This window comes from Macaca thibetana, chromosome 17, assembly GCF_024542745.1.
Source record: "Macaca thibetana thibetana isolate TM-01 chromosome 17, ASM2454274v1, whole genome shotgun sequence".
Lineage (NCBI taxonomy): Eukaryota > Metazoa > Chordata > Mammalia > Primates > Cercopithecidae > Macaca > Macaca thibetana.
This window is the reverse complement of record NC_065594.1, coordinates 19,288,454-19,313,799: the sequence shown is the minus strand read 5'-3', so window position 1 is coordinate 19,313,799 and position 25,346 is coordinate 19,288,454. Positions and strand designations below refer to the sequence as shown.

At 42.9% G+C, this 25,346-nt stretch overlaps 1 protein-coding gene across 1 annotated transcript in view; it reads left to right on the top strand.

The window, feature by feature from the left end:
* The window catches only part of FOXO1 (forkhead box O1), a 111,411-nt gene extending 99,314 nt beyond the window's left edge, over positions 1–12,097 (top strand). The window contains exons 2-3 of the mRNA XM_050766125.1: positions 6,842–8,193; positions 8,667–12,097. Of these exons, the coding sequence (XP_050622082.1) occupies positions 6,842–8,179 (1,338 nt within the window). The 3' untranslated portion in view covers positions 8,180–8,193; positions 8,667–12,097. The remainder of the gene's footprint in view (positions 1–6,841; positions 8,194–8,666) is intronic.
* The last annotated feature ends 13,249 nt before the right edge of the window (positions 12,098–25,346 follow it).

Below are 25,346 nucleotides of genomic sequence, written 5' to 3'. Positions count from 1 at the left end.
CAGTCTCACTCTGTTGCCCAGACTGGAGTGCAGTGGCATGATTTTGGCTCACTGCAGCCTCTGCCTCCCAGGTTCAAGTGATTCTCCTGCCTCAGCCTCCCGAGTACCTGGGACTACAGGCGACTGCCACCATGCCCTGCTAATTTTTGTATTTTTAGTAGAGATGGGGTTTCACCATATTGCCCAGGCTGGTCTTGAACTCCTGATCTTGTGATCTGCCCGCTTCAGCCTCCCAAAGTGCTGGGATTACAGGTGTGAGCCACCACACCTGGCCACATTGTGTTAAGGCAGAAAATGAGCTTTGTAAACCAGTGAACAGAATTATTTCTGCTCCCTCAAGGTGCACACATGTAACCTCAGCCTTAAGTATGTTCCTTTGATTCCTCTTAACAGTGGTGAAGCCAAGGGGATAGTTTTTTCAGCCAGCAGTGGGGTTGCAGGTTGACTCACAGAACTTTGCTTTGAGCCCTAACTGGACAGATCATTTTCTGAGTCTTAATTTTTCCTTTTCCATTTCTAAAGTGAGGCCAGTAATACCTGCCTTATAGGGCTGTTGCAAGGATGGAATGAGATGTATTGACAGCAGTAAACTGTAAAATACATAGTTTATATAATAAACTGTAAAATAAATAAAAAATATAAAACACTGGATATGAAGGCCATCTAAGGGTTTCATGAGCAAGGCATAAGTTGCGGTTTTGCATTGTTTTTGGTTAAATATAAAGACCAGGGTTATCATAGAACTGCCAAGCAGAAAGAAATGCAGCATGTAGCAGTGGTGTGGAGATCACTGGCTGACAGGTGGTGGTCTTCATATAGGCTGAGGGACAAGCTAGATGCATGTGAACTGGTAGCTCAGGTTGGAAGGCAGGATTTGGGGATGTGAGTCTCCAGGCCAGGGTGAAGAGAAGTGGCTGGGAAGGCGGCCAGGCTCAGCTCTGAGGAGGTGGAGAGCTGCAAGCAGAGGGTGGGACCAGGTCTCTTTTTTCAACCCAGTCTTGAAGGATGGGGGCAAAGTCAACTAGACTTGACATAGAGCTAGTTCTGCTGGTTTGATCATCTTTATTGGGGCCTTCAGGCTCCTAGAAGGCTACTGTGATAGACTGACTAGTGGTCTGTAAATGGTTTTTATTAAAAAAATCACATACCCTTTTTGATAAAACATACTTGTTTATACACTTCAAATATATTGTGGGTATTACATGATACATTCACAAATAAGAATTTTAAAAGACTGAGATAAAAAATTTAAAGTAGGCCGGGCACGGTGGCTCACGCCTGTAATCCCAGCACTTTGCGGAGGTCAAGGCAGGCAGATCACGAGGTCAGGAGTTTGAGACCAGCCTGGCCAACATAGTGAAACCCCGCCTCTGCTAAAAATACAAATAATTAGCTGGGCATTGTGACAGGTGCCTGTAATCCCAGCTACTCGGGAGGCTGAGGCAGGAGAAATGCTTGAACCTGGGAGGCAGAGGTTGCAGTGAGCCAAGACTGTGCCACTGCACTCCAGCCTGGGCAACAGAGCAAGACTCTGTCTTTAAAAAAAAAAAAAAAAATTAAAGTAAATGAAAGTTGTAAAGATTTCATCCTGCACTTCAATGGCTATCTGATGATTGCCTTAGACAGCTGGGAGCATCCTGTGGAGGGCATTGTGTCCTCAGGGATCTCTGGGGACCAGCCTCAGCACCTCACTTCTTCCAGCCACAGAGGCAGAACAGTGAGGGAATAGAATAGCAGTGCTCAGTTGGAACCATCCCTCGTGGAGCCTCCCAACTGGCCTGTTGAGGTCCCTGCTCTGCCAGCCCCTGCTGCTGCGCTGCACATGCTGACTGTGTCCAGAGCTTGGAGGGCCCTGGCCCCAACAATATGTAATGCCTGCACATGTGGCTTGGCTGCAGCACCTTGAGAAGACTTAAGTATTCTAGTGACACTGGCTGACCAGGGCATTGACAGACTTACCTTAGTATTTGAATCAGTTCTGAGGCAATATCTAGTGTGAAGAGAAAAATCAACTGTTTTTCCCAAACCAGTCAATCTTTCCAGTAATTAACATACCAAAAAGCCTCATGTTAAGTGAGAGCTGCAACGTGTGGTTATAAAGAAATAAGACTAATGTTTATGACATACATAGGTCTGTAAAACACAGACATATGTTATTTTATGGCTGCTATTATGCCAGTAGTGATAACAGTAACATTAGCTAGTAGAGATTAAGGTAAGCCGTTCCACGCATACTATCTCATTTAATCTTCGCAACAACCCTGTGAATGTGGGAAATACTAATCTATTCAACTGTTACTTGAGTGCCCATATGTTGGCGCTGTGAGGATACAGTGTACAAGAAGACAGACAAAGGTCCTGTGCTCACTTGAGCAGCTCACAGTGTAGTGGGGAGCCAGGCATGCCCCCCACCAGGGACCCGACATAGTGGAATCATAAAGAGGGGTGAGTAAGCAAGGTCCCATGTTAGAGCTGTAGGATGGGATGAGGTCATCAAGAAATGCTTCTGGAGGGGACAGATGGGCTGAGACAGAAACTGGGGCATGGAGGGCAGGGTGGCAGCCTTTGGAAAGAAAAGGTCCGTGCTTCTGGGCAGTCTGTGGGTTGTGTTGTTTTCTGTCCTATTAAGTGGCTCTTTACGTGGACTCATTTTCTCCCCAGGTAGATCAAAAGCTTCTGGAGGGCATGTTCTGTGTCTCTTTCCTTCATGTCTTTCACTACTCCTAGCACAAAATAGTTTCCAGTAAATGTTAGTTGACATGAATTGGTACTCAAATGGATGGTTAAAAGATGTGTAGTGTTTAAGATACCATATCTTCCTTGTAATGTTTTTTTTAGGTTCAAGCAACAAACATTTATTGACGCTATGATATTAGAAAGTTAAGACAAACTTTAGCCCCTTTGCTCTTTAAGGAGCTCAGAATCTGAACATAGAACAGCTAGCAGAGCAGGTTGAATAAGCAAGTACACCATGTCGGGGTTCCCCATCTCCCCCATTTGTGGAGCTCATTGGGTCAGGCTTCCCAGGAAGCACATGCTGCACGGCTTGGGGTGGCCAGGCATGCGGATGGCAGATGGGGTGTGTGCAGAGGCTTGTGAGTGGGGCTGCAGAGAAACAAGCTAGTGGAGAGGAGATTGGCTGGCTTGTGTTCCTCTACTGTTGTCATGTAGAAACGCTGGATTTGGGCAAGTGATTGACAGGGCATGAGCCTCTGTCCTGACACCCTGCCTCTGTCCTCAGGTAATATTTGTTGAGAGTTCAAGGGCATAATATCTCAGAGCCCAGCAGTGCCACGTGGCTCTGCTGCGGAGTCCCTCTGGTGAACTGCTCTTTCATCTAGCCTCTCTTGTGGCCGGTAGAGGAGTGCAGACACAACGTCGTTAATAGCAACACATTTTTACAAGATTTACCTTTTCAAACCCCACCCCCTAGAAACCGTAGCTTCTTTAATGTCCTGCTGGCTGTGTGAAAAACAGGAATTTATGTAACAAGCCCTGCACAGCAAACCTTTTCCTGTTCGGAAAAAATTTTAATTGTTGGCAAAGTTAGGAGACAACTCTGTTACTCAAAGAGCGACCTGAAATGTCCTCTTAGAAAAATATGTAATACGATGTTTTGATAAGTAAGAGACCGCTGTGGCTTTTTTTTTTTAAAGTCTAAATTAGTATATGTCCCACCTGAGTTAGTGAACGCTTCTTGACTATTTTAAAGATTTCCTTATTATGTCTCCTGTAGTCTTTTTAAATATGACCCCCAGCTGCGCTTGCCAGTGATCTGACAGGCTTATCATGAATGTTAGAGAACTTCACCTACTCTCCCCAAGTCAGTGCAACAACCAGGAAGCTTCTATCTGGGAAGATCTTTCTTCCCCCTTTATCATTAACTAAATGTGACAGGGACAGGAGTCAAGCTTCCTCTCCTCCGGAGATTTCATGGGAGCTTATCTGTGTGTCTATTGTGTTCAAAGAACAAAACTGTCATGATGGAATATTGTGCAAATGCCTGGACTTCCAGCGTATAGAAAACGTCAGGGTCAGAGTGCAGGGCTGCATTCCAGCGCTACCCCAGGGGCAGGCCTGCTGATATTAAGGAGGAATTAAGAACTCGGTTCTGCTGGGATTGGTGAGTATAGCAGACAAGGCTATGGCTCTGTGAGAGCATGCATGTGTGTGTGTAGCGCCTTCCCATAGGAATTTGGGAATCTTAGGGGAATGAAATAGGATGGGAGGGAAATGTACTCCCTGGCCTCTTTTAGGGATTCTTGTACCAACTTTAAGCCCCTGGCCCTCCTCACAGCATGTCTCAAGGTGAGGGTAGACCTTGGGTGCGGAGGAAGGCGGGGAGTCTTGGGAACAGGAGACAGTCACTGCCATGCAGTCACACACCTGCTCCGCTCCAGCTGGGAATCTGGGGCTCTGGTGGTGTCTTCCCCACCTCACACTCACTGTATGCTCTGGCAGGAGGGCTTGTCGTGTAGCTGCTGTGTTGAAATCTTTAGGCGGAATGCAGTACAGAGGTCAGAGGGCGTTTTGAAATGTGGATTTCTCAGCCGTGACTGCCGGGCCTTGCCCTGACTTTTGCATCTCCCTTTAGAAAGTGAGGCCCCTCCATTTTCTCTCTTCTACCACCTTTTAATGAGAGAAGACTTCTCTCTCAGTTCGTGTTGGAGCCAGGCCTCATCCTGCTGTGCAGAGGCTCTGCTCAGGCGCAGTGGTTGGCACTCGGGCCTGGGCGGCCCATGTCAATGGCATGAGGATGTGGGTGCTGTGGCTGCACCCCTGGGTGACCACAAATCCAGCCAGAGCCTTTTTGTGGTTGAGGAGAGGGCCCGCAGAGATGCAGGGGGCATGGTCAGCGTTTCCCTCGTCTCCTTTTCCACGTGTCCCATGGACTCTCCTGAACACCGTCTTACCGTGTGTTGTATAGAGGAGGTAAATCAAACCGTGACTTTCTCATCTGCAGCCTGGCTCTGGTGTTTCTGCTGAAACTTGGAGAGACCACCTCTGGCCTCTTTCACCATATATTTGCAGTTGTGGGTTTGTATCTGTACTACTTCTAAGCTCCTATACATGCCACACTGAATAGGAATAGGGAAGCAGGACTTTGGGGGCGCAGGATACCACTATTCTAAGTTGGGGTCTAATATTCCCTTCATGGTGACTGCTTACATGCCAGGCACCACTGAGCATTTTTATGTATCTCATTTAATACATGTAACAACCCTGATAAGGGTCTATAATTTATCCCTGCTTTACAGGTGAGGAAACTTAAGACACATTAGGGGCTAGGCAGCTTCCCAAGGTCACCTAGGTAAGTAAGTAGCAGAGCCACCCAAATACTCAAAAGAAAAATGGTTGGTTTTTCTTCCCTAGTTGACCTACAGATGATAAACGTGGCATGATTAGTCATGAAGCTGCGCTAGCTTGAGTGTTAGAGCTCTTTGCATTCTTTGTCATTTCTTCCCATCCCAGGTTGTCTGTCTGGACAGTGTAGCATCTGGCTACGTGGAGGTGTGTCATGGAGTTAGTTGGTGCATCCTACTCATACTACTGGTTGTTGGTAGAACTGGAGGGTAGGGGCACTACTTGAAATAAAACAAAAATTTCTTCTGGCAGATCAGCTTTCTCAAATACAAAAGCAATGACTGTTTTCCTTATATTCACTTGTATTTGCTTAATGGGCTTTAAAAGTATGAATGAATCCAAGTCTTACTAATTTGGGGGCCTTTAATTCTTGATCAGCTCTATATTCTTTTTTTTTTTTTTTTTTTTTTTTTTGCGACAGAGTGTTGAACTCTTGTCACCCGGGCTGAAGTGATCTCAGCTCACTACAGTCTCCTTCTCCTGCCTCAGCCTCCCAAGTAGCTGGGATTACTGGTGACGGCCACTACACCCTACTAATTTTTGTATTTTTAGTAGAGATGGAGTTTCACCATGTTGGCTAGGCTGGTTCGAACTCCTGACCTCAGGTGGTACGCCTGCCTTGGCCTCCCACAGTGCTGGGATTACAGGTGTGAACCACCATGCCTGGCCTATATTCTCTATATTCTTTCTTTTTTGTTTCTATGAGCATTTGGGCCCAGTAATATAAAATTTCTTTATGTAAAGGGCACATGTTCAAACTGAAGAGAATTGGCAGTAGTTTTAAGGATAGTAGAATGGAAGGGGTTTTTGATAGCACTTTGATACAGAGAATACTATTGTAGCTAAGCAAAATTTAAGCGGTTATTAAAACCAGTTCCTGTGATTTTTCTATAAAATATAGCTGTATAAAAGAAGGTATTTAAATACTCTTTATTAAATTTTATCCCTTCATTAAATTAAAATACAGATTTTTTTTTTTTTTTTTGAGACCCAGTCTCACTCTGGCGCCCAGGCTGGAGTGCAGTGGCGCGATCTCGGCTCACTGCAAGCTCCACCTCCCAGGTTCACGTCATTCCCCTGCCTCAGCCTCCCGAGTAGCTGGGACTACAGGCGTGTGCCACCACGCCCGGCTAATTTTTTGTATTTTTAGTGGAGACGGGGTTTCACTGTTTTAGCCAGGATGTTCTTGATCTCCTGACCTCGTGATCCGCCCGCCTGGGCCTCCCAAAGTGCTAGGATTACAGGCGTAAGCCACCGTGCCCAGCCACAGATACTGTTTTTAAGATAAGATACTATTTATTCCTATGCTATTTGAGATCTTTTGTAGTGACTTCAGAGTCATTAGGACTGTTCAGATGAAAATCTGTACCACACACTCTTTAAGATTTTTTACTTGTTTTCCATGTAATACATGTAGAATAGTAAGTTTTGCAAGCAGAGAAGTATTGTACTTCTAATAAGATGTTTTGCCTTACAGAATTCAATTCGTCATAATCTGTCCCTACACAGCAAGTTCATTCGTGTGCAGAATGAAGGAACTGGAAAAAGTTCTTGGTGGATGCTCAATCCAGAGGGCGGCAAGAGCGGGAAATCTCCCAGGAGAAGAGCCGCATCCATGGACAACAACAGTAAATTTGCTAAGAGCCGAAGCCGGGCTGCCAAGAAGAAAGCATCCCTCCAGTCTGGCCAGGAGGGTGCTGGGGACAGCCCTGGGTCACAGTTTTCCAAATGGCCTGCAAGCCCTGGCTCTCATAGCAACGACGACTTTGATAACTGGAGTACATTTCGCCCTCGAACGAGCTCAAATGCTAGTACTATTAGTGGGAGACTCTCACCCATTATGACCGAACAGGATGATCTTGGAGAAGGGGATGTGCATTCTATGGTGTACCCGCCATCTGCCGCAAAGATGGCCTCTACTTTACCCAGTCTGTCTGAGATAAGCAATCCCGAAAACATGGAAAATCTTTTGGATAATCTCAACCTTCTCTCATCACCAACATCATTAACTGTTTCGACCCAGTCCTCACCTGGCACCATGATGCAGCAGACACCATGCTACTCGTTTGCGCCACCAAACACCAGTTTGAATTCACCCAGCCCAAACTACCAAAAATATACATATGGCCAATCCAGCATGAACCCTTTACCCCAGATGCCTATGCAAACACTTCAGGACAATAAGTCAAGTTACGGAGGGATGAGTCAGTATAACTGTGCACCTGGACTCTTGAAGGAGTTGCTGACTTCTGACTCTCCTCCCCACAATGACATTATGACACCAGTTGATCCTGGGGTAGCTCAACCCAACAGCCGGGTTCTGGGCCAGAACGTCATGATGGGCCCTAATTCGGTCATGTCATCCTATGGCAGCCAGGCATCTCATAACAAAATGATGAATCCCAGCTCCCATACCCACCCTGGACACGCTCAGCAGACATCTGCAGTTAACGGGCGTGCCCTGTCCCACACGGTAAGCACCATGCCCCACACCTCGGGAATGAACCGCCTGACCCAAGTGAAGACACCTGTACAAGTGCCTGTGCCCCACCCCATGCAGATGAGTGCCCTGGCGGGCTACTCCTCCGTGAGCAGCTGCAATGGCTATGGCAGAATGGGCCTTCTCCACCAGGAGAAGCTCCCAAGTGACTTGGATGGCATGTTCATTGAGCGCTTAGACTGTGACATGGAATCCATCATTCGGAATGACCTCATGGATGGAGATACATTGGATTTTAACTTTGACAATGTGTTGCCCAACCAAAGCTTCCCGCACAGTGTCAAGACGACGACACATAGCTGGGTGTCAGGCTGAGGATTAGTGAGCAGGTAAGTTCACCCCAATATCAAAAGACCTTTTGAAAAATAGAACTTAAAAGGGAGGAACACAGTAACTTGCCATGGTTAGCACATCTTTGATGTCAACTGACTGCCCCTTGCAGAGAGGGATCTTTTATCATTCATTCTCTGTCCTTTTTGCAGCTTATCAATTTTCCTTCCTAGCTTCAACAGAAGGAAGCTTCCTTTAACTGCTTTAAAGATTTCTTTTTGACAGTTTGATGGCTGCATCTTTTTAGTAGCTCTTCAATAAATGAATACATTTGATATAAATCAAATGCTGAAGGGTTTTTTGTAAAGTAGAATTTTCCCCATTGAATGATTTTAGAGCTGTTTGAGAAAGCTCTAGCTTTTTGCCCCTAAGTATGTCTGCCACTCTGAACATGTTAAGTTGAATTGATTTTAATTTGGCTATATTTTCATTGTGTGTGTATGTGTGTGTGTGTGTATGTGTTTTTTCCTAGGTTACACTTAAAAGTACTTCAGATTGTCTGACAGCAGGAACTGAGAGAAGCAGTCCAAAGATGTCCTTCACCAACTCCCTTTTAGTTTTCTTGGTTTAAAAAACAAAACAAAACAAAACAAAAAAAACGGAAAAAAAAAAAAAAAAACGAAAAAAACCTTCCTTTTTTCCTTTCGTCAGACTTGGCAGCAAAGACATTTTTCCTGTACAGGATGTTTGCCCAATGTGTGCAGGTTATGTGCTGCTGTAGATAAGGACCGTGCCATTGGAAATTTCATTACAATGAAGTGCCAAACTCACTACACCATATAATTGCAGAAAAGATTTTCAGATCCTGGTGTGCTTTCACGTTTTGTATATAAGCAGTAGATACAGATTGTATTTGTGTGTGTTTTTGTTTTTGTTTTTGTTTTTTTTAAATATCCATTTGGTCCAAGGAAAGTTTATACTCTTTTTGTAATACTGTGATGGGTCTCATGTCTTGATAAGTTAAACTTTGGTTTGTACTACCTGTTTTCTGCGGAACTGACGGATCACAAAGAACTGAATCTCCATTCTGCACCTCCATTGAACAGCTTTGGACCTGTTCATGTTGCCACAGAATTCACATGAGAACCAAGTAGCCTGTTATCAATCTGCTAAATTAATGGACTTGTTAAACTTTTGGAAAAAAAGGTTAAATGCCAGCTTTGTACAGGTCTTTTCTATTTTTTTTTTTTTTTGTTTATTTTGTTATTTGCAAATTTGTACAAACATTCAAATGGTTCTAATTTCCAGATAAATGATTTTTGACGTTATTGGTGGGACTTAAGAACATTTTTGGAATAGATATTGAACTGTAATAATGTTTTCTTAAAACTAGAGTCTACTTTGTTACATAGTCGGCTTGTAAATTTTGTGGAACCACAGGTATTTGGGGCAGCATTCATAATTTTCATTTTGTATTCTAACTGGATTAGTACTAATTTTATACGTGCTTAACTGGTTTGTACACTTTGGGATGCTACTTAGTGATGTTTCTGACTAATCTTAAATCATTGTAATTAGTACTTGCATACTCAACGTTTCAGGCCCTATTTGGGCAGGAAAGTGATGTATAGTTATGGACACTTTGCGTTTCATATTTAGGATAACTTAATATGTTTTTATGTATGTATTTTAAAGAAATTTCATCTGCTTCTACTGAACTATGCGCACTGCATAGCAACAAGTGTTCTCTAGAGACCTCTGTAGTCCTGGGAGGCCTCATAATGTTTGCAGATCAGAAAAGGGAGATCTGCATCTAAAGCAATGGTCCTTTGTCAAACAAGGGATTTTGATCCACTTTACCATTTTGAGTTGAGCTTTAGCAAAAGTTTCCCCTCGTAATTCTTTGCTCTTATTTCAGTCCAGGTGGAGGTTGGTTTTGTAGTTCTGCCTTGAGGAATTATGTCAACACTCACACTTCTTCCCATTCTCCCTTCTGCTGCAGATTAGGTTACTTAGCACACTGTGGAAGTTCAAGTGGAATGAGGGAATTTAAAAATGGGACTTGTGTGGTTTGTAGAGTTTGTGTTCATAAGTTCAGATGGGTAGCAAATGGAATAGAACTTACTTAAAAATTGGGGAGATTTATTTGAAAACTTCCAGCTGTAAGTTGTGCATTGAGATTATGTTAAAAGCCTTGGCTTAAGAACTCAAAAATGTCTTTAGCCTGTAGCAACCTAAACTGTAATTTCTATCATTATGGTTTTATTACTTCCCAATTACCTGTAACTGACAGACCAAATTAATTGGCTTTGTGTCCTATTCAGTCCATCAGTATTTTCAAGTCATGTGGAAAGCCCAAAGTCATCACAATGAAGAGAACAGGTGCAGAGCACTGTTCCTCTTGCGTTCTTGAGAAGGATCTAATTTTTCTGTATATAGTCCACATCACACTTGCTTTGTCTTGTATGTTAATTGCATCTTCTTTGGCTTAGTAGTTCCTAAATGTTTAACAAGAACACAAGTGTTCCTGATCAGATTACCTACAGTAAGCCAGCTCGATTGTAAGCTTCCCACTGTGATCTTTTTTTTGAAGATTCATTGAACAACCACCACTCTAACCATCCTCATTTTTGGGCACTCCAAGACATAGCTGGGTTTAGAAACCCGAGTTCCTCTAAGCACGGCCTCCCGGGTGTGTAATTGAACTTGGTGCCAAAGTACTTGTGTACTCATTTCTATTACTACGTACTGTCACTTTTCCTCCCATGCCATTATTGCACCATAATACAAGGAACCTCAGAGCCCCCATTTGTTCATTGAAGAGACAACTACACTTAAAATCACTGTTAAAATCTTACTTCATAGAGTAGCTCTTAGGAAAATGTTTCTTCCTCCTGAGTCTGGGTAATCACACCTCCCCCAAGCCGCCATTGTGTGTTGAAATCCTGACATGAATCCTGGGTAGCTCTCTGACAACAGTGAGGTCCAGGGAAAAGCATCTGGTCTGTCTGGAAAGCAAACATTATGTGGCCTCTGGTAGTTTTTTTTCCTGTAAGAATACTGACTTTCTGGAGTAATGAGTATATATCAGTTATTGTACATGATTGCTTTGTGAAATGTGCAAATGATATCACCTATGCAGCCTTGTTTGATTTATTTTCTCTGGTTTGTACTGTTATTAAAAGCATATTGTATTATAGAGCTATTCAGATATTTTAAATATAAAGATGTATTGTTTCCGTAATATAGACGTATGGAATATATTTAGGTAATAGATGTATTACTTGGAAAGTTCTGCTTTGACAAACTGACAAAGTCTAAATTAATGAGCAAGTGTATCCCAGTGAGAAGTAAATCAATGGAACATCCCAAGAAGAGGATAAGGACACTTAAAATGGAAATCATTCTCCAACGATATACAAATTGGACTTGTTCAACTGCTGGATATATGCTACCAATTAACCCCAGCCCCAACTTAAAATTCTTACATTCAAGCTCTTAAGAGTTCTTAATTTATAACTAATTTTAAAAGAGAAGTTTCTTTTCTGGTTTTAGTTTGGGAATAATCATTCATTAAAAAAAAAAAGCATTGTGGTTTATGCGAACAGACCAGCCTGGCATTACAGTTGGCCTCTCCTTGAGGTGGGCACAGCCTGGCACCTCAGGGATGGCCATGTAAGTCCCATCAGGATGTAGTCATGCCTCCTGCATTTTGCTACCCGAGTTTAGTAACAGTGCAGATTCCACGTTCCTGTTCTCCGATACTCTCTGAGAAGTGCCTGATGATGTTGATGTACTTACAGACACAAGAACAATCTTTGCTATAATTGTATAAAGCCATAAATGTACATAAATTATGTTTAAATGGCTGGGTGTCTTTCTTTGCTAATTATGCAGAATAAGCTCTTTATTAGGAATTTTTTTGTGCAGCTATTAAATACTTGAGTTAAGTCTTGTCAGCCACAGTGTTATGGTTGGTTCAAATCTGGTATTTCCTTTGGAGAAAAGGGGAACAGCCCCTCTGGGACCAAACCGTAGTCCCCTGAGATGGGGAACAAGTACAATCCCTGATAACAATCCTGGAATACTTCATCTTTGGAATGTCTGAAACTACATCAATTTCAGTAATTACTAGACATATTAAGTCTTATGTTAGAACAGACTCTGCTAAAGGTAAAAATACCTTGAGGGCAAGTTAGGAGGGTCTGGCTAGGAGGTCACAGAGCAGATATGGTAGGTGGAGTGCCTGAACCCCATGGCTAAGGTCATAAGTGCTCCTCCAGTCTCTACTGCACACCTTGCTGAAGAGGGAGGATCAGCCCTCCTTTAAGTAGCTGTAGATGGGAAGTTTATGTTTGCCTTTTTCAGAAGATGTCTGAGGAATGAGCCGGGATTAGATTAAGATGGTTAAGATGCATTTTAAAATCATTGTGAAGCCTACTTTCTCTTAATTTCTGAGTTTCTGACCGGACAAGTGAACGAGCTGGAGAAGCAAGGAAGAAGATTATTCTTTTTATCTGTGTAGACACTGAGGGTCCATCCCGCTTTCAGAGTATTTTAAAATTTACCCACATGTGGAAGTGGAAACCCTTTCTTTAAAAGACACGATAGCCAGAAGCCCAATGTATAGAAGAGATGAAAGCACCTACCCCCATCCCCTGGGGCTCATGCACAGTTCGGTGTGAATACTGCAGATCTAGTCCAAATTAGGAAAAAGCCCTTGATTATACCCCAGAACTGTGACCAGCTAGCCTTTCATAACTCTGCACATATATACAAAACTGCACATCCAGTGTCATTACTTGAGGCCAGTTTCCAAGTTTTACATCAATTGATAAGCAACATATAGCAGGAAGGTTTCCCTGGGAGGCCTCCCAGGAGGAGCTCGGTGTTAGCCTTTGTAGCCTGACGGGCTTCCTTCCTTGGACAGTTATCTAGGCCCTTGATGTGACCAGAGCCGACGGTAGAATCAGGCTGTGTACCTAGGCTTGTTTCTTGACCTGTGAATCGGCCACACTGGAAGACCTTTGCCTTGGCTATTGTTTCTCCGTGTTTCAGGTGACCTATAACAAGGACACTGCGCTGGTTGGTGGGGTTAGGTAAGGTAGGTGGAGGGCTGTTCCACTGGATATACCATGCTTAACAGTGGCAGTCTCTGAAGCAGACGTCATCACGTACACATCAAACCCTGTATCATCTGGTGGTGCTCATTCTGGGCCCAGGTGTATGAAGGTCAATTCCTGGTAGGCTTCCTTATTACAGTTTGTTGTTTTGGTGTAAAAGTTGCTTTGGTGAGAAATAGTTTAACACTTAAATCACACCAGTTACATTTATTGAGAAAATTATTGGGAAAAAGTGGATTGGGGTACAAGTCCACTTGTCAAATCATAGACTCTGGGGTGTCTTTTAGTTTAAGTAACTAGAAAAAATGGAATTTCTGGTGGACTGGAAAGGGAGGTAGCTGTATGCAGGGATAAAGGAGAAGAACAAGTAGTCCTCGGTGGTGGTGGGTAATACATCAGGAAACCAGACGTGAAGCGGAGCCGTAGGCCTTGGGAGGAAGCTACGGAGTGTCGCGGGGGCATCCGAAAGCTAAAGAGAGTTTTTGAAGCCAACTTTCTGTGCAAGGGACTTTGCACAGAAAGCCCTTTTGAAGGGACTTTCTGTGCAAGTACGTGGCTTTGGTGATGTGGCTGTGGGAGGAGGGAACTCTGTACTGAGAAGGCATTCACCTGTTAGAAGAAGCAAAGTAAAAAACGGTTGGGGCCAGCTTTTCCTGCCTGACTGGTGGCAGGACACTTCCACCCCCAGGCCTCGGCACCCATATTTCCACGGACTCCAAGGCTGAAGGAAATTTCTTGCCGTTAGTACCTTTCTCATGTCGTATCTCCCCAAAGTGACTCTCTTGTTTTCTTGGAAGCCACTGGTGGAAAGTAGAGATTTACATCCTTCAGGAAGAAGGTCGCTTGTTATTTGTCCTTTACATATTAACTTCTGTGAGCTTAAATCCCCGAACAAGCAACTTTGAGAAAGAATTCCTACAAAAACACATTGCAGGTGGCAGCATAGGAGCCCTGCTGGGTTCTTGCAGTTGCTAGAGTTTCTGCAAACATACTTGACTTGTAAAGTACTAAAATTGCTGCCCAAGTCGGATGACCTTAGATGAGATAGCTGCCTAGAATAAGGCTCACATTTTAAACCAGATTTTTCTCTCGTGATGAATTGGGATAGATAGATATCCATTTGCACTTTAGCACTTGGTCCCAGAATAAGCCAGAGATGCCCACTTCTTAGTCTATGCTGGTGTCAGGGACACTTGGAGTGTGTGCCGAGTGGGAAGTTCTGATGCTTGGGCAGCAATTTCCCCACAGGGAAAATGAGGATACGTTCTGTTACCTGCCTCACAGGTTTGATAGGAGATTAGAGGGATGAGGTAATGTCTGCGAATGGTTTCCTGTGTCAGGGAGAAAGCCTGTACAGCTGAGTGGTGTCATCTTAGGTAATAGTAGCCCTTGGGATGTTTCCGTAGTGGGGCTTCTGACAGCGTCTCCCTGCAGGATAAGTGAGAACTATTTGGTACATCCCCAATGTTTTTCTGGTTTTTGTTTGTTTGTTGTGTTTTGTTTTGAGACAAAGTCTCACTCTGTCACCCAGGCTGGAATGCAGTGGTGTAGTCTCCACTCACTGCAACCTCCACCTCCCGGGTTCGGTTGATTGTCCTGCTCCAGCCTCCCAAGTAGCTGGGACTACAGGTGTGCACCACCACACCCGGCTAATTTTTGTATTAGCGATAGTGATGATGTTTCACCATGTTGGCCAGGCTGGTCTCCAACTCCTGGCCTTGTGATCTACCTGCCTTAGCCTCCCAAAGTGCTGGGATTACAGGCGTGAGCCACCGTGCCCAGCCCCCAGTGTTTTTCTGCATTCCTATTTGCTGTGTTTCATTTCTTAAGCAGGAGAGTGTAGACAGTTTACAGGCCCATTTCCAAGAGTGAGTGGGCCTGTTTTTCTTCAGCAACTCTAAAGTATTATCAGTAGTAAAACTGTAAACCTATATCTACCCAATAAAAACTAGTATTGATATTTATTCCCCAAGAAGTTCCCCAACATGAACCCGTACTAAGAGAATTTACAGGCATTTAAGCTTTCTTGACCTCGACCTCATCTGAGTCTAGAATACACTCTGTGGGACTCCATCTGTAAGATAGGAGAGAGGAGAGGAGAGGAGAGGAAAAGCCTGAGGTCGATGGGGCCACAGTGGTGTGTGTTGGAGCCCAGTCACCTGGTCCAGAAAAATGAATGGTTAAACTTGCAGAAGTTTTGTGAGCCAATTTTAAACACCTTCATTATCAACAAGTCAGATAAACTATTATATTTAAAAACAAAGATAGTAAGTCCTCAAAACTCCTCATTTTGTAATGATCGTATTTATGTTAGTCTTGTCCACCATCGAGGTTGTTGGCTGCGACTGTGTTGCATGGTGAGGATGCTGTGTAATGGTGTGCTCCCATAACTGATCCCAGGTGTGGCTTGGCTCACTGCTTGAAAGCTAGATTCGAGAGACAAGGGTTGGTGGGAGGAAAAGCAGGATTAATTGGAGAACCAGCAAACCAAGAAGATGAGAAACTAGCCTTCTAAGGTACCATCTTAAGACAGTACAAATTTTAGGCTTTTTTTATGTTAAGGACAGAAGGAAGAGGAGGGGATTGAGATCAAGAGGTAACAGATAACCACCGACATCTGGGTGCCAACAAGGGTTCAGGAACTTCTTTGTCCTTGGTCAGGTCACAGTGCTCCTATAAATCTTTAACAAAAACATAGTTGTTTACATATTTCTCCTGTAATCCCAGAGTTAGTTTTTAAAACTACATGATTGCTGTTTTTGCATATTAATAGTACTCTAAAATTATCCTTGCCTATGTGCAGAAATGGGTAAGGGCCACTTAAACCAAAATGGAGTGAGTTATGTTAGCTCTTTTGCTATTTCACTGTTAACACTGCTGCTGTGCTGACACTAAGCAGAGTTTCAGCTTCACTAATATAATTTGGGTGAGAGTGAGAAATAGTTTAACAGTTAAATCACATCAGTTTATTGAGAAAGTAAATCTGAGGAAAAAAATGGTTTGGGATACAAGTCCGTTCATCAAGTCCTGGTTGGATTGCCACCATATATGTTGGCTATGGATAAAAGTACACCAAAAAAATCAATCAGAGAATTCTGTGAGAATCAGTTGACCTAATATAATTTACAGTAGAGAGTATTGTATATTTTATTATTTGTAAATTGTTACTCATCTTTTGTATCAAGAAATTCTTCATTTATGTACGTATATACAGGCACACACTATTTCCCCACAGAGCAGGTTGTTAAACATTGGCCAACACACCACCGACTGGGTGTATGAAGGCATTAAAGGACTAATGATTTTGGTGCCAGAATAACAGGCAGAATGGAAGTAAGGGAAAGATAGAATAGGAGGTTGAGGAAGGGTCTGGGGTGAGGTCATGGCAGCAGGTATCTTAGAAGCTGTGAAGTCCAGGGCCCTAGAGAAGAGGTTAGGGGATGGATGATAGGGCCTCAAGATTGAATGTAGCATGCAAATTAGATTTCAGAGCTAACCAAGGGACTTGGGGTGGAGAGGAGTCACATTTAGTGCCAGTGCCTTTAATTTGGGGGAGAAATGCGGAGCCAGTAGCCACTAGATGTCAGTGACTGGGAAGGGCACACACACAGCAGGTTAGGCTGATGCCGTAAGCATGGACCCAGCTTTTAATATGAGTGTGCAAGAGAAAGATTCTGGAGTTGGAAAAGGAATGCAAAGAATGCCAGTTCTGCTTTTTAGAGTCATTTTTGATGGGAGGAATTACACCTGCATACTGGGGTTACTGTGGAAATTAAATAACCCGAGTTAACCAAGCCTTTATGGTAGTGATTGGCATATAGAAAGGCTCACAAAATAAGAGCAATCAAATGTTCTGGTTTGCTTAGGAAAAGGTGGTGTCCCAGCACAGTTATGGTAAGTTCTTCTTGTTAGTGAAAGTGTTCAGGTTTGGGTGATTAATTATATGTTCACCCTATCAACAAATCACTGCTTTTTAATTACTTCCTGAAACGCTCACCTCACAGTAGACATACCAAGAGCACCCAGTGGGTGAGAGGACTCAGAGGCCCCCTGGAAGAATCTGTCACAGGCTGGAGGGTTCTTCTTCTAAAGGAATGTTAGCCTGGTGTCTCAGCATAAACTTGAATCTATGACACATACTACCATCCGAATGTTTGTGTACCTCCACCGCCCCATTCAAATGTTGCAAATGTTGAAATCCTGACCCCTGTGGTGACAAATGTTAGGAGGTGGGGCCTTTGGGAGGTAATTCGGTCATGAGAGTGGAGCCCTCATGAATGGGATTAGTGCCCTCACAAAAGAAACCCGAAAGAGGTACCTGTCTCTAGGTACTTCTTCCTAGAAAGTGCCATCTGTGAACCAGGAAAGGGAGGGGCCTTGGTCTAGGATTTCCCAGCCTCCAAAACAGGGAAATAAATTTCTGTTGTTTCTAAGCCACTTGGATTATGGTATTTTATTATAGCAGCCTGAAGGTACTCAGAGAGCATGCAAGGACCTTCCCAACCAACCTTTGCCTTCGCATCTCCACTATATGCACCAGTCACACTCCATTCCCTTTTATGCTTCCGGCCTTTTTGCATGCTGGAAGGTGTGTTTATCCAGAATGTCTGTTTATCTGGAATGTCTTGCTCCTCCCTTCCTTACCAAAGTCCAGCTCAAAGCCTTTCCCTATCATTAAAGTCCACCCCACCCCCTAGTATCAGAGCCGTTACACAGGTGAACTGGAACCATTTAAGACTCCTTTCCCAAATACAGCCTTGTGGCTGTGTTTAGCCCTGGCTAAATACTAACAATCTCCCGAGGCAGCCATGTAGCCATCCTAACAAGAAGTTTGGAGCCAGGCCTGCCTGACTTTGGGTCATCAACAGCCTCCCACTGAGCCCGAAGCAACTGGCCAGTGCAGTTGACCACTGGACACAGCCAAAGACATTCTTCTTTGGTGAGCCAGCCCACATCTGCCAACATTCCACCAAATTAAAAGCAGACCAAGAACCCCCAAGTCTTTTGACAAGTCTGGAGCTGCTATTACTTCAACCGAGGCAAGTACAAAGGCAAGAGAGAAAGGTGTGGGCAATGATGAAATGTCTAAAAGGGATCATTGGCCTGCCCTCCAGCCATCTCCAGGGCTGCAGAATCCTTTCTTTACATAGAGGTTTTTCTCTGGGCTCCAGGGACAGAGGCAGCCCTTTCACTTAGTTCCTACTTCCGAAATTACCATTAACAAGACTGAAATGCCAGTTTATCTGCTTTCCCCCAGAAAGGGTGGCATGTTCATAGGCAGAGCTAGGATGTGCTCGTCTTGGGACAGTTATAGTCTCTGAGGTTGGTTGTTTTTTAACAAGACAACTGGCCACCCTTAATTAAATAGATATGTGATTTGTTTTCATGCCACCTCACCTGAGAAGGACATTGCAGTGTTATTTGTAGTTTTTGCCTCGGTTGTGTGATGGGCGTGTCTCCATCTCTCCCCAGCCTAATGGGATTGGATAAAATATGTGGATTTCGTGTTTTGACTTAAAAAAAAATTAATTTGAAGTCCTTGAAATATTCAAATATTTTTGAAATATTTTGGAATTAAATATTATTTTGAAAGGAAATTAATTCTCCTTTGCAAGACAGAAAAGTTTTTCTTGTTTTATTTCCCCACTCCTACCAAAACAATGTCTTGGTGAAAAGGAGGACCTCCTGAGGTCAAGCAATTCTGTTTAGAAATAATTGGGAAGTTGTGAGAAAACATACCCTGAATTGGTTGGGCACAGTGGCTCACGCCTGTAGTCCCAGCAATTTGGGAGGCAGAGGCGGGTGAATCACTTGAGGTCAGGAGTTCCAGACCAGCCTGGTCAACACGGCAAAACCCCGTCTCTACCAAAAATACGAAAATTAGCCAGGCATGGTTAATTGCACGCCTGTAATCCTAGCTACTCGGGAGGCTGAGGCAGGAGAATTGCTTGAACTCGGGAGGCGGAGGTTGCAGTGAGCTGAGATCGTACCACTGCACTCCAGCCTGGGCAACAGAGCGAGACTCCATCTCAAAACAAAAACAAAAACAAAACCTCTCCACAAAAAAACCTGAATAGAAAACTTCATGTGTACTTGTAAATGCATCTTCTGAGACTCAAAAGTTCTAAGAGTCCTATGAGCTATATTTTAAGTCAATATTATCTGTAAGTTTCTAGTTCCCCTCTGACTCCATTTTTCTGTCTTCAATAATTGTTGTTCCATTAAAAACGTGGCTATAATTTTCAAAACCCTGGATAGGGCTGGCTGGAAGCATTTAACAGCTGTATGGAATCTCATCTAACCATCATGTGCCTTTTTTTGGAAACAACAATCTGAGCAATTGTCCTTGTCTTTTGTAAGAAAATCACATGATTAAAAAAATAGATGACTAGCAATACTGTTGTCACTTGGTTACTGGCAGGAGTAGAAGAGAGGGAGGAAGACATAGGAAAAATGCTTTCTTGGATCCCTCAGCCACACCAATCTGCAAACCTTTCTGGAGTAAATAATTTCCTTTGTCATTTCTGGATAACTAAAAAAAGACTTTGGAATGTTTCCAGGCCTGGGCATTCTATCATGTAATACTTCCAGCGTTTGAGTTACCTTTCCTTGCGCAAAGAGTTGGCTCAGATCTCAGCCATGTTCCCCGCTGCTGGATGTGAGTGTTGGGGAGACTGCTATGAATTGAATGAATGAAAATTCAGTGTTTGTTATGGACAATAATGGCCCCTCTGGGATTAGAAGACATGTGAATCAGCTCCCAAAGGTGCTGCTTTGACCTTAGTAAGCATTCTGAAACCAAGCTGCTCTTTGCCTCAAATGTGTCATCCAGAAAGAGAGCTGCAGGCTTACGCCTGACAGGGAGGTGCCTGTCACCTTGTAGGCTATAGAGAATAGAGGCCCCATGTATGAAACGTTTGGAAGCAGCAAGGCTGGACATTGACCAGCATAAAGCAAGTGTTGGAATTGGTTGTTTCTATGCAAAATAAGCTGATTTGTTTTTTTTCCAGGGCACTTCTAAGACTTGTAGAAAAAAACTATGATTAAGAAAAGTGTATGGATTATTAGGAAAGGCTTTTTATTCAAAAGGTTTTGTGATTTTAATAGCGCTTTGCATTTATAATACCTTCCATCCAAGGATACCAACCACTTCTGCCAACGCTAATTCCTCAGCCTCCCTTTGAATTAAAAAGAGTAGAGCAAAAACCCATTCGCTGGGGACCATGGAGAAGTGAAAAATGAGTCCCCCGGGCGGGGGGCAGTTTAGTTACCCAAGACCCTGAGGGAACCCTGAGTTTAGTTACCCAAGACCCTGAAGTTGTAAGGGAACTTCAGAGATGAGACTTTCTCCAATGTGAGCTACTAACCGTTGGCAACAGAATTACTTGGGAAGATTGGTAAAAAATGCAAATTCCAGAACCTCTGAGGAACAGAAACAGGATCTTGGATGGGGGTTGTGATGGTGGAGAAATCTGTATTTTAATTATTCCGGGTGATTTTTACAAACACTGAAATTTGAGGACTGCTCTTAGACTACAGAAACGCTGTAACATTTTCTGTCATTCATTCATTCATTCATTCATTCATTCATTCATTCATTCAATAGTTACATTTACCTACTGAGTATCCACTGCGTAGCAGGCCCTATGCAAGATGCTAGAGACATCCTGTGTGGTGACTGGGACAGACGCGCTGTCTTTCCTCGTGAGGCTTGCAGTCTCCTGCTGCTCTTCAGTGTGTAGTGTGGGTTAGCAGAAAGATGTCATGAAGTAGTCTGTAAAAATAGGCTCTTTGGATCAAATAAATACTGGGCTGATAGCAGGCCATGAAACTGAAAATTCCATCATTCATCAGAGGCTTTTCCCTCCCTAACCTACTGTGGGTGCCGCATAAGTGAGTTGGACAGCCTGGTCTCCTGCTCTGGGAGCTTGTGCATCTGGGCCTGGTTTGGCCTCTCCTCTGGTCTTGCCAGCACAAGGATCAATCCCTGAATAACACTGTGGAGTGGCATTGAAACCGTTTGAGCCAAAAGGCAGATCTGGAAACCGGCTTATTTGATCTGGGGGGACCACATGGCTGAGCTAAATGCATCCAGGTCTGAGGAAAATAACAACCCAGCCCCCGCAGAGGGTCTGTTTTCCATTGGAAATGGGCCTCTCTTTTCTTAAAGCTGTGAAACAGAAGCAGCTCCTCTTACAAGATCTTTGAGGTAGCATAAGCTAGACCCAGTTGTTGGTGCTGGGATGAATTTCCCATACTCCAGGCTGGGTGGACACCACCTTGCTTCAGGCTAGCTCCAGGGCAAAGGCAGCTCCAGGGCAACTTCCAAACCCCTGGCGAGGGAGCAGCGGCCAAGGTCGGAGCCGCCTGGGGCAGGGCCAGACACTCCATGATGATAACACTTTGACACTTCATTTGGGTGGTGTCCTCAGGCCGAGCTCTGTTCCATGCCACAAATGCTGAGGAACATTTGAAGGAGGATGCCTGGATTTTTTTCTATGCTGTTTGTAAAGTGTCCCCCAAAGTGGACATAAATCAATCTCTGTTGCAAAAAGAATCAAGGATCATATCCAATACAACCTGGCCTTTCCTGATGCCTCAGGGGCGTCATTAGGAACATCTGTGATGGCGCAGAGTTGGTGTTCAGTCATGTCCTCAGGGCTGTGGAGGTCGGTCCTGTTTTTGGACTCTGTCCTACCTGCTTCCCTTCCCTTCTCTCTCTCCTCTCTCCCCATCCTTCCCTCCCTTACTCCCTTCCTTCCTCTCTTCCTCCCTCAATCCTTCCAACCCCCTACTTATTCTTTATCATGGAAAATTGGAAACATAAAAAAAGTAGAGAGAAATAAAAATATAATAAACCCCCATGAGTTCTCCTTTTTTTTCTTTTTCTTTTTTTCTTTTTTTTTTTTTTTTGAGACAGAGTTTTGCTCTTGTTGCCGAGGCTGGAGTGCAGTGGTGCGATCTTGGCTCACTTCAACCTCCGCCTCCCGGGTTCCAGCGATTCTCCTGCCTCAGCCTCCCAAGTAGCTGGGATTACATGCATGTGCCACCACGCCTGACTAATTTTTTGTATTTTTAGTAGAGATGGGGTTTCTCCATGTTGGTCAGGCTGGTCTCGAACTCTTGACCTCAGGTGATCCACCTGCCTCGGCCTCCCAAAGTGTTGGGAGTTCTCCTTACTCGGGTTGAATAATTATCAGCTCATGACTAAACTTGCTTCGTACACAGTCAAGTGTTGCTTAACAACAGGGATGTGTTCTGAGAAATGTATGGTTAAGCAAATCTGTTGTTATGTGGACATCAGAGAGTGCCCTTGGACAAATCTAGATGGTATAGCCTGCTACACACCTGGACTATAATGGTATGGCCTGTGGCTCCTAGGCTGCACATCTGTACAGCGTATTACTGTACTGAATACTGTAGGCAACTATAGCACAGTGGTATTTGTTTATCTAAACATATCTAAACACAGCATAGAAAAGGTACAGTAAAAATATGGTATAAAAGACAAAAATGGTACACCTCTGTAGGGCACTTAACACGCATGGAACTTGCAGGACCGGCAGTGGCTCCGGTGAGTGAGTGAGTGAGTGAGTGAGTATGTGGTGAGTGAATATGAAGGCCTAGGACATTACTGTGCACTTCTGGAGACTTGACAGATGCTGTGCACTTAGGCTACACTATATTTATACCATATGGTTTCCGTCTTCAATAATAAATTAACCTTAGCTTACTGTCCCTTTATTAACTTTAAATTTTTTTGGCTTTTTGACTCTTGTAACAACACTTAACACATACATTGTGTAGCTGTCTAAAATATTCTTTGTATCCTTATTCTATAAGGATTTTTCTATTTTTAAATGTTTTAAATTTTTACCTTTTTTTTTTTTTTTTTTTTGGGGTAGAGACAGGTTCTCACTATATTACCCAAGTTGGTCTTGAACTCCTGGCCTCAAACAATCCTCCTGTCTTGGCCTCCCAAGGTGTTGGGATTACAAGTGTGAGCCCCTGTACCTGGCCTATATTTTTACTTTTTAAATGTTTTTGTTAAAAACTAAGACACAAACACACACATTAGCCTAGGCCTTCACAGGGTCAGGATCATCAATATCACTGTCTTCCACCTCCACATCTTGTCCCACTGAAGGGTCTTCAGGAGCAATAACATCCATGGAGCTGTCATCTCTTATGATAACAAGGCCTTCTTCTGGATACCTCCTGCAGGACCTGCCTGAGGCTAACAGTTAATATTAAAAAAAAATATATATATATATATATGTGTGTATATATATATATATATATAAGTAGAAGGAGTACACTCTAAAATAACCGTAAAAAATAGTAACATGGTCATTTATTATCATTATCAAGGATTATGTATTGTACATAATTGTATGTGCTGTACTTTTGAATGACTGGCAGTGTGGTAGGTTGGTTCATACAAGCATCACCACAAACACACAAGTATGCATTGCTCTAGCACAGTAGGACAGCTACCATGTTACCAGGTGATAGACAATGTTCAGCTCTATTATCTTATAAGATCACTGTCATGTGTGGTCCATTTCTGACCAAAACGTTATGCGGTATGTGACTGTATCCTCATTCTCAATAATCCTTGGTTATTATTCTAGAATTTCAAATAAATGGAATCATATCATTTACTATATACATGTTTTTGCTCCTGGCTTCTTTCACTTGAGTATTATTTTTGAAATTCATTCATGTTGTTGCTTGTATTGGTAATTTGGTCCCTTTTATTTATTTTTATTATTATTGTTTTGAGATGAAGTCTCATTCTGTCGTCCAGGTTGGGTACAATGGTGCGAACTCAGCTCACTGCAAGCTCCACCCTTCGGGTTCAAGCGATTCTCCTGCCTCAGCCCCCCAAGTAGCTGGGATTACAGGCATGCACCACCACACCCAGCTATTTTCTCATTTTTTAGTACAGACGGGGTTTCACTATGTTGGCCAGGCTGGTCTCAAACTCCTGACCTCAAGTGATCCACTCGCCTCAGCCTCCCAAAGTGCTGGGATTACAGGTGTGAGCCACCATGCCCAGCCAGGTCCTTTTTATTTTTAAGTAGTATTGGCAATGTGTAGATATACCAGTTGGTTTATCCATTCTTCTGTTGATAGACATCTGGGCTATTTCCAGTTTTTGACTATTATGGATAAAAGTGCTATATACATTCTTGTACAAAGTTTTTTTGTGGGCATATATTTTCATTTCTCTTGAGTGGGATATTTAGGAGTGTAATTGCAGGATCATAGGTACATTCAACTTTTTAAGAAAATGCCAAATGGTTTTCCAAAGTGACTGTACCAGTTTACACTCCCACCAGCAATGCATGAGAGCTCTGATTGTTCATGTCCTCTCCGAAATCTGGTATTTTTCATCTTTTTCATTTTAGCTATTTTAGTGTTCGTAGTGGTGTCTCATTATGATTTTAACTTGCATTTCCCTGATGATTATGATGGTGAATGCTTTTTCATGTGCTTATTGACCATTTGTATGTCTTGTGAAGTGTCTATTCAAGTATTTTATCCATGTTTAAATTGGGTTGTCTTTTTATTATTTTATTATTTTTTGTCTTTTTATTGAGTTGTAGGAGGTCTGTATATATTCTGCATATAAGATATAGGAATCTATGTGTATATAAGGATGTAATATCTTTGTATATGATATAGATTAGATATAATAGATATTCAGACACAGGTGTTGCGTGTATTTTCTCCCAATGTTACCTATTTTCTTGAGTGCCTTTTGATGAACAATTTTAAATTTTGATGAAGTTCAATATATTACTTTTTTCTTTTGTGATTTGTGCTTTCTATGTCTTCATCAAGAAATCTTTACTTACCCTAATATTCTCTTATGTTTTCTTCTAATGACATTGTGTTTATATACGTGCACAGAAACTTAAAAAAGCAACAACAAGAAAAGCATAACCACAAAACACAGCATAATACATAAAGAATAAAAATTCTTAATATTATCAAATACCCAGTTAGCACAATGTTCACATTTTCTCACTTACTTTTTAGGTTTTTCTTATGATTTGTTCATTCAAATTAGAATCCTGATA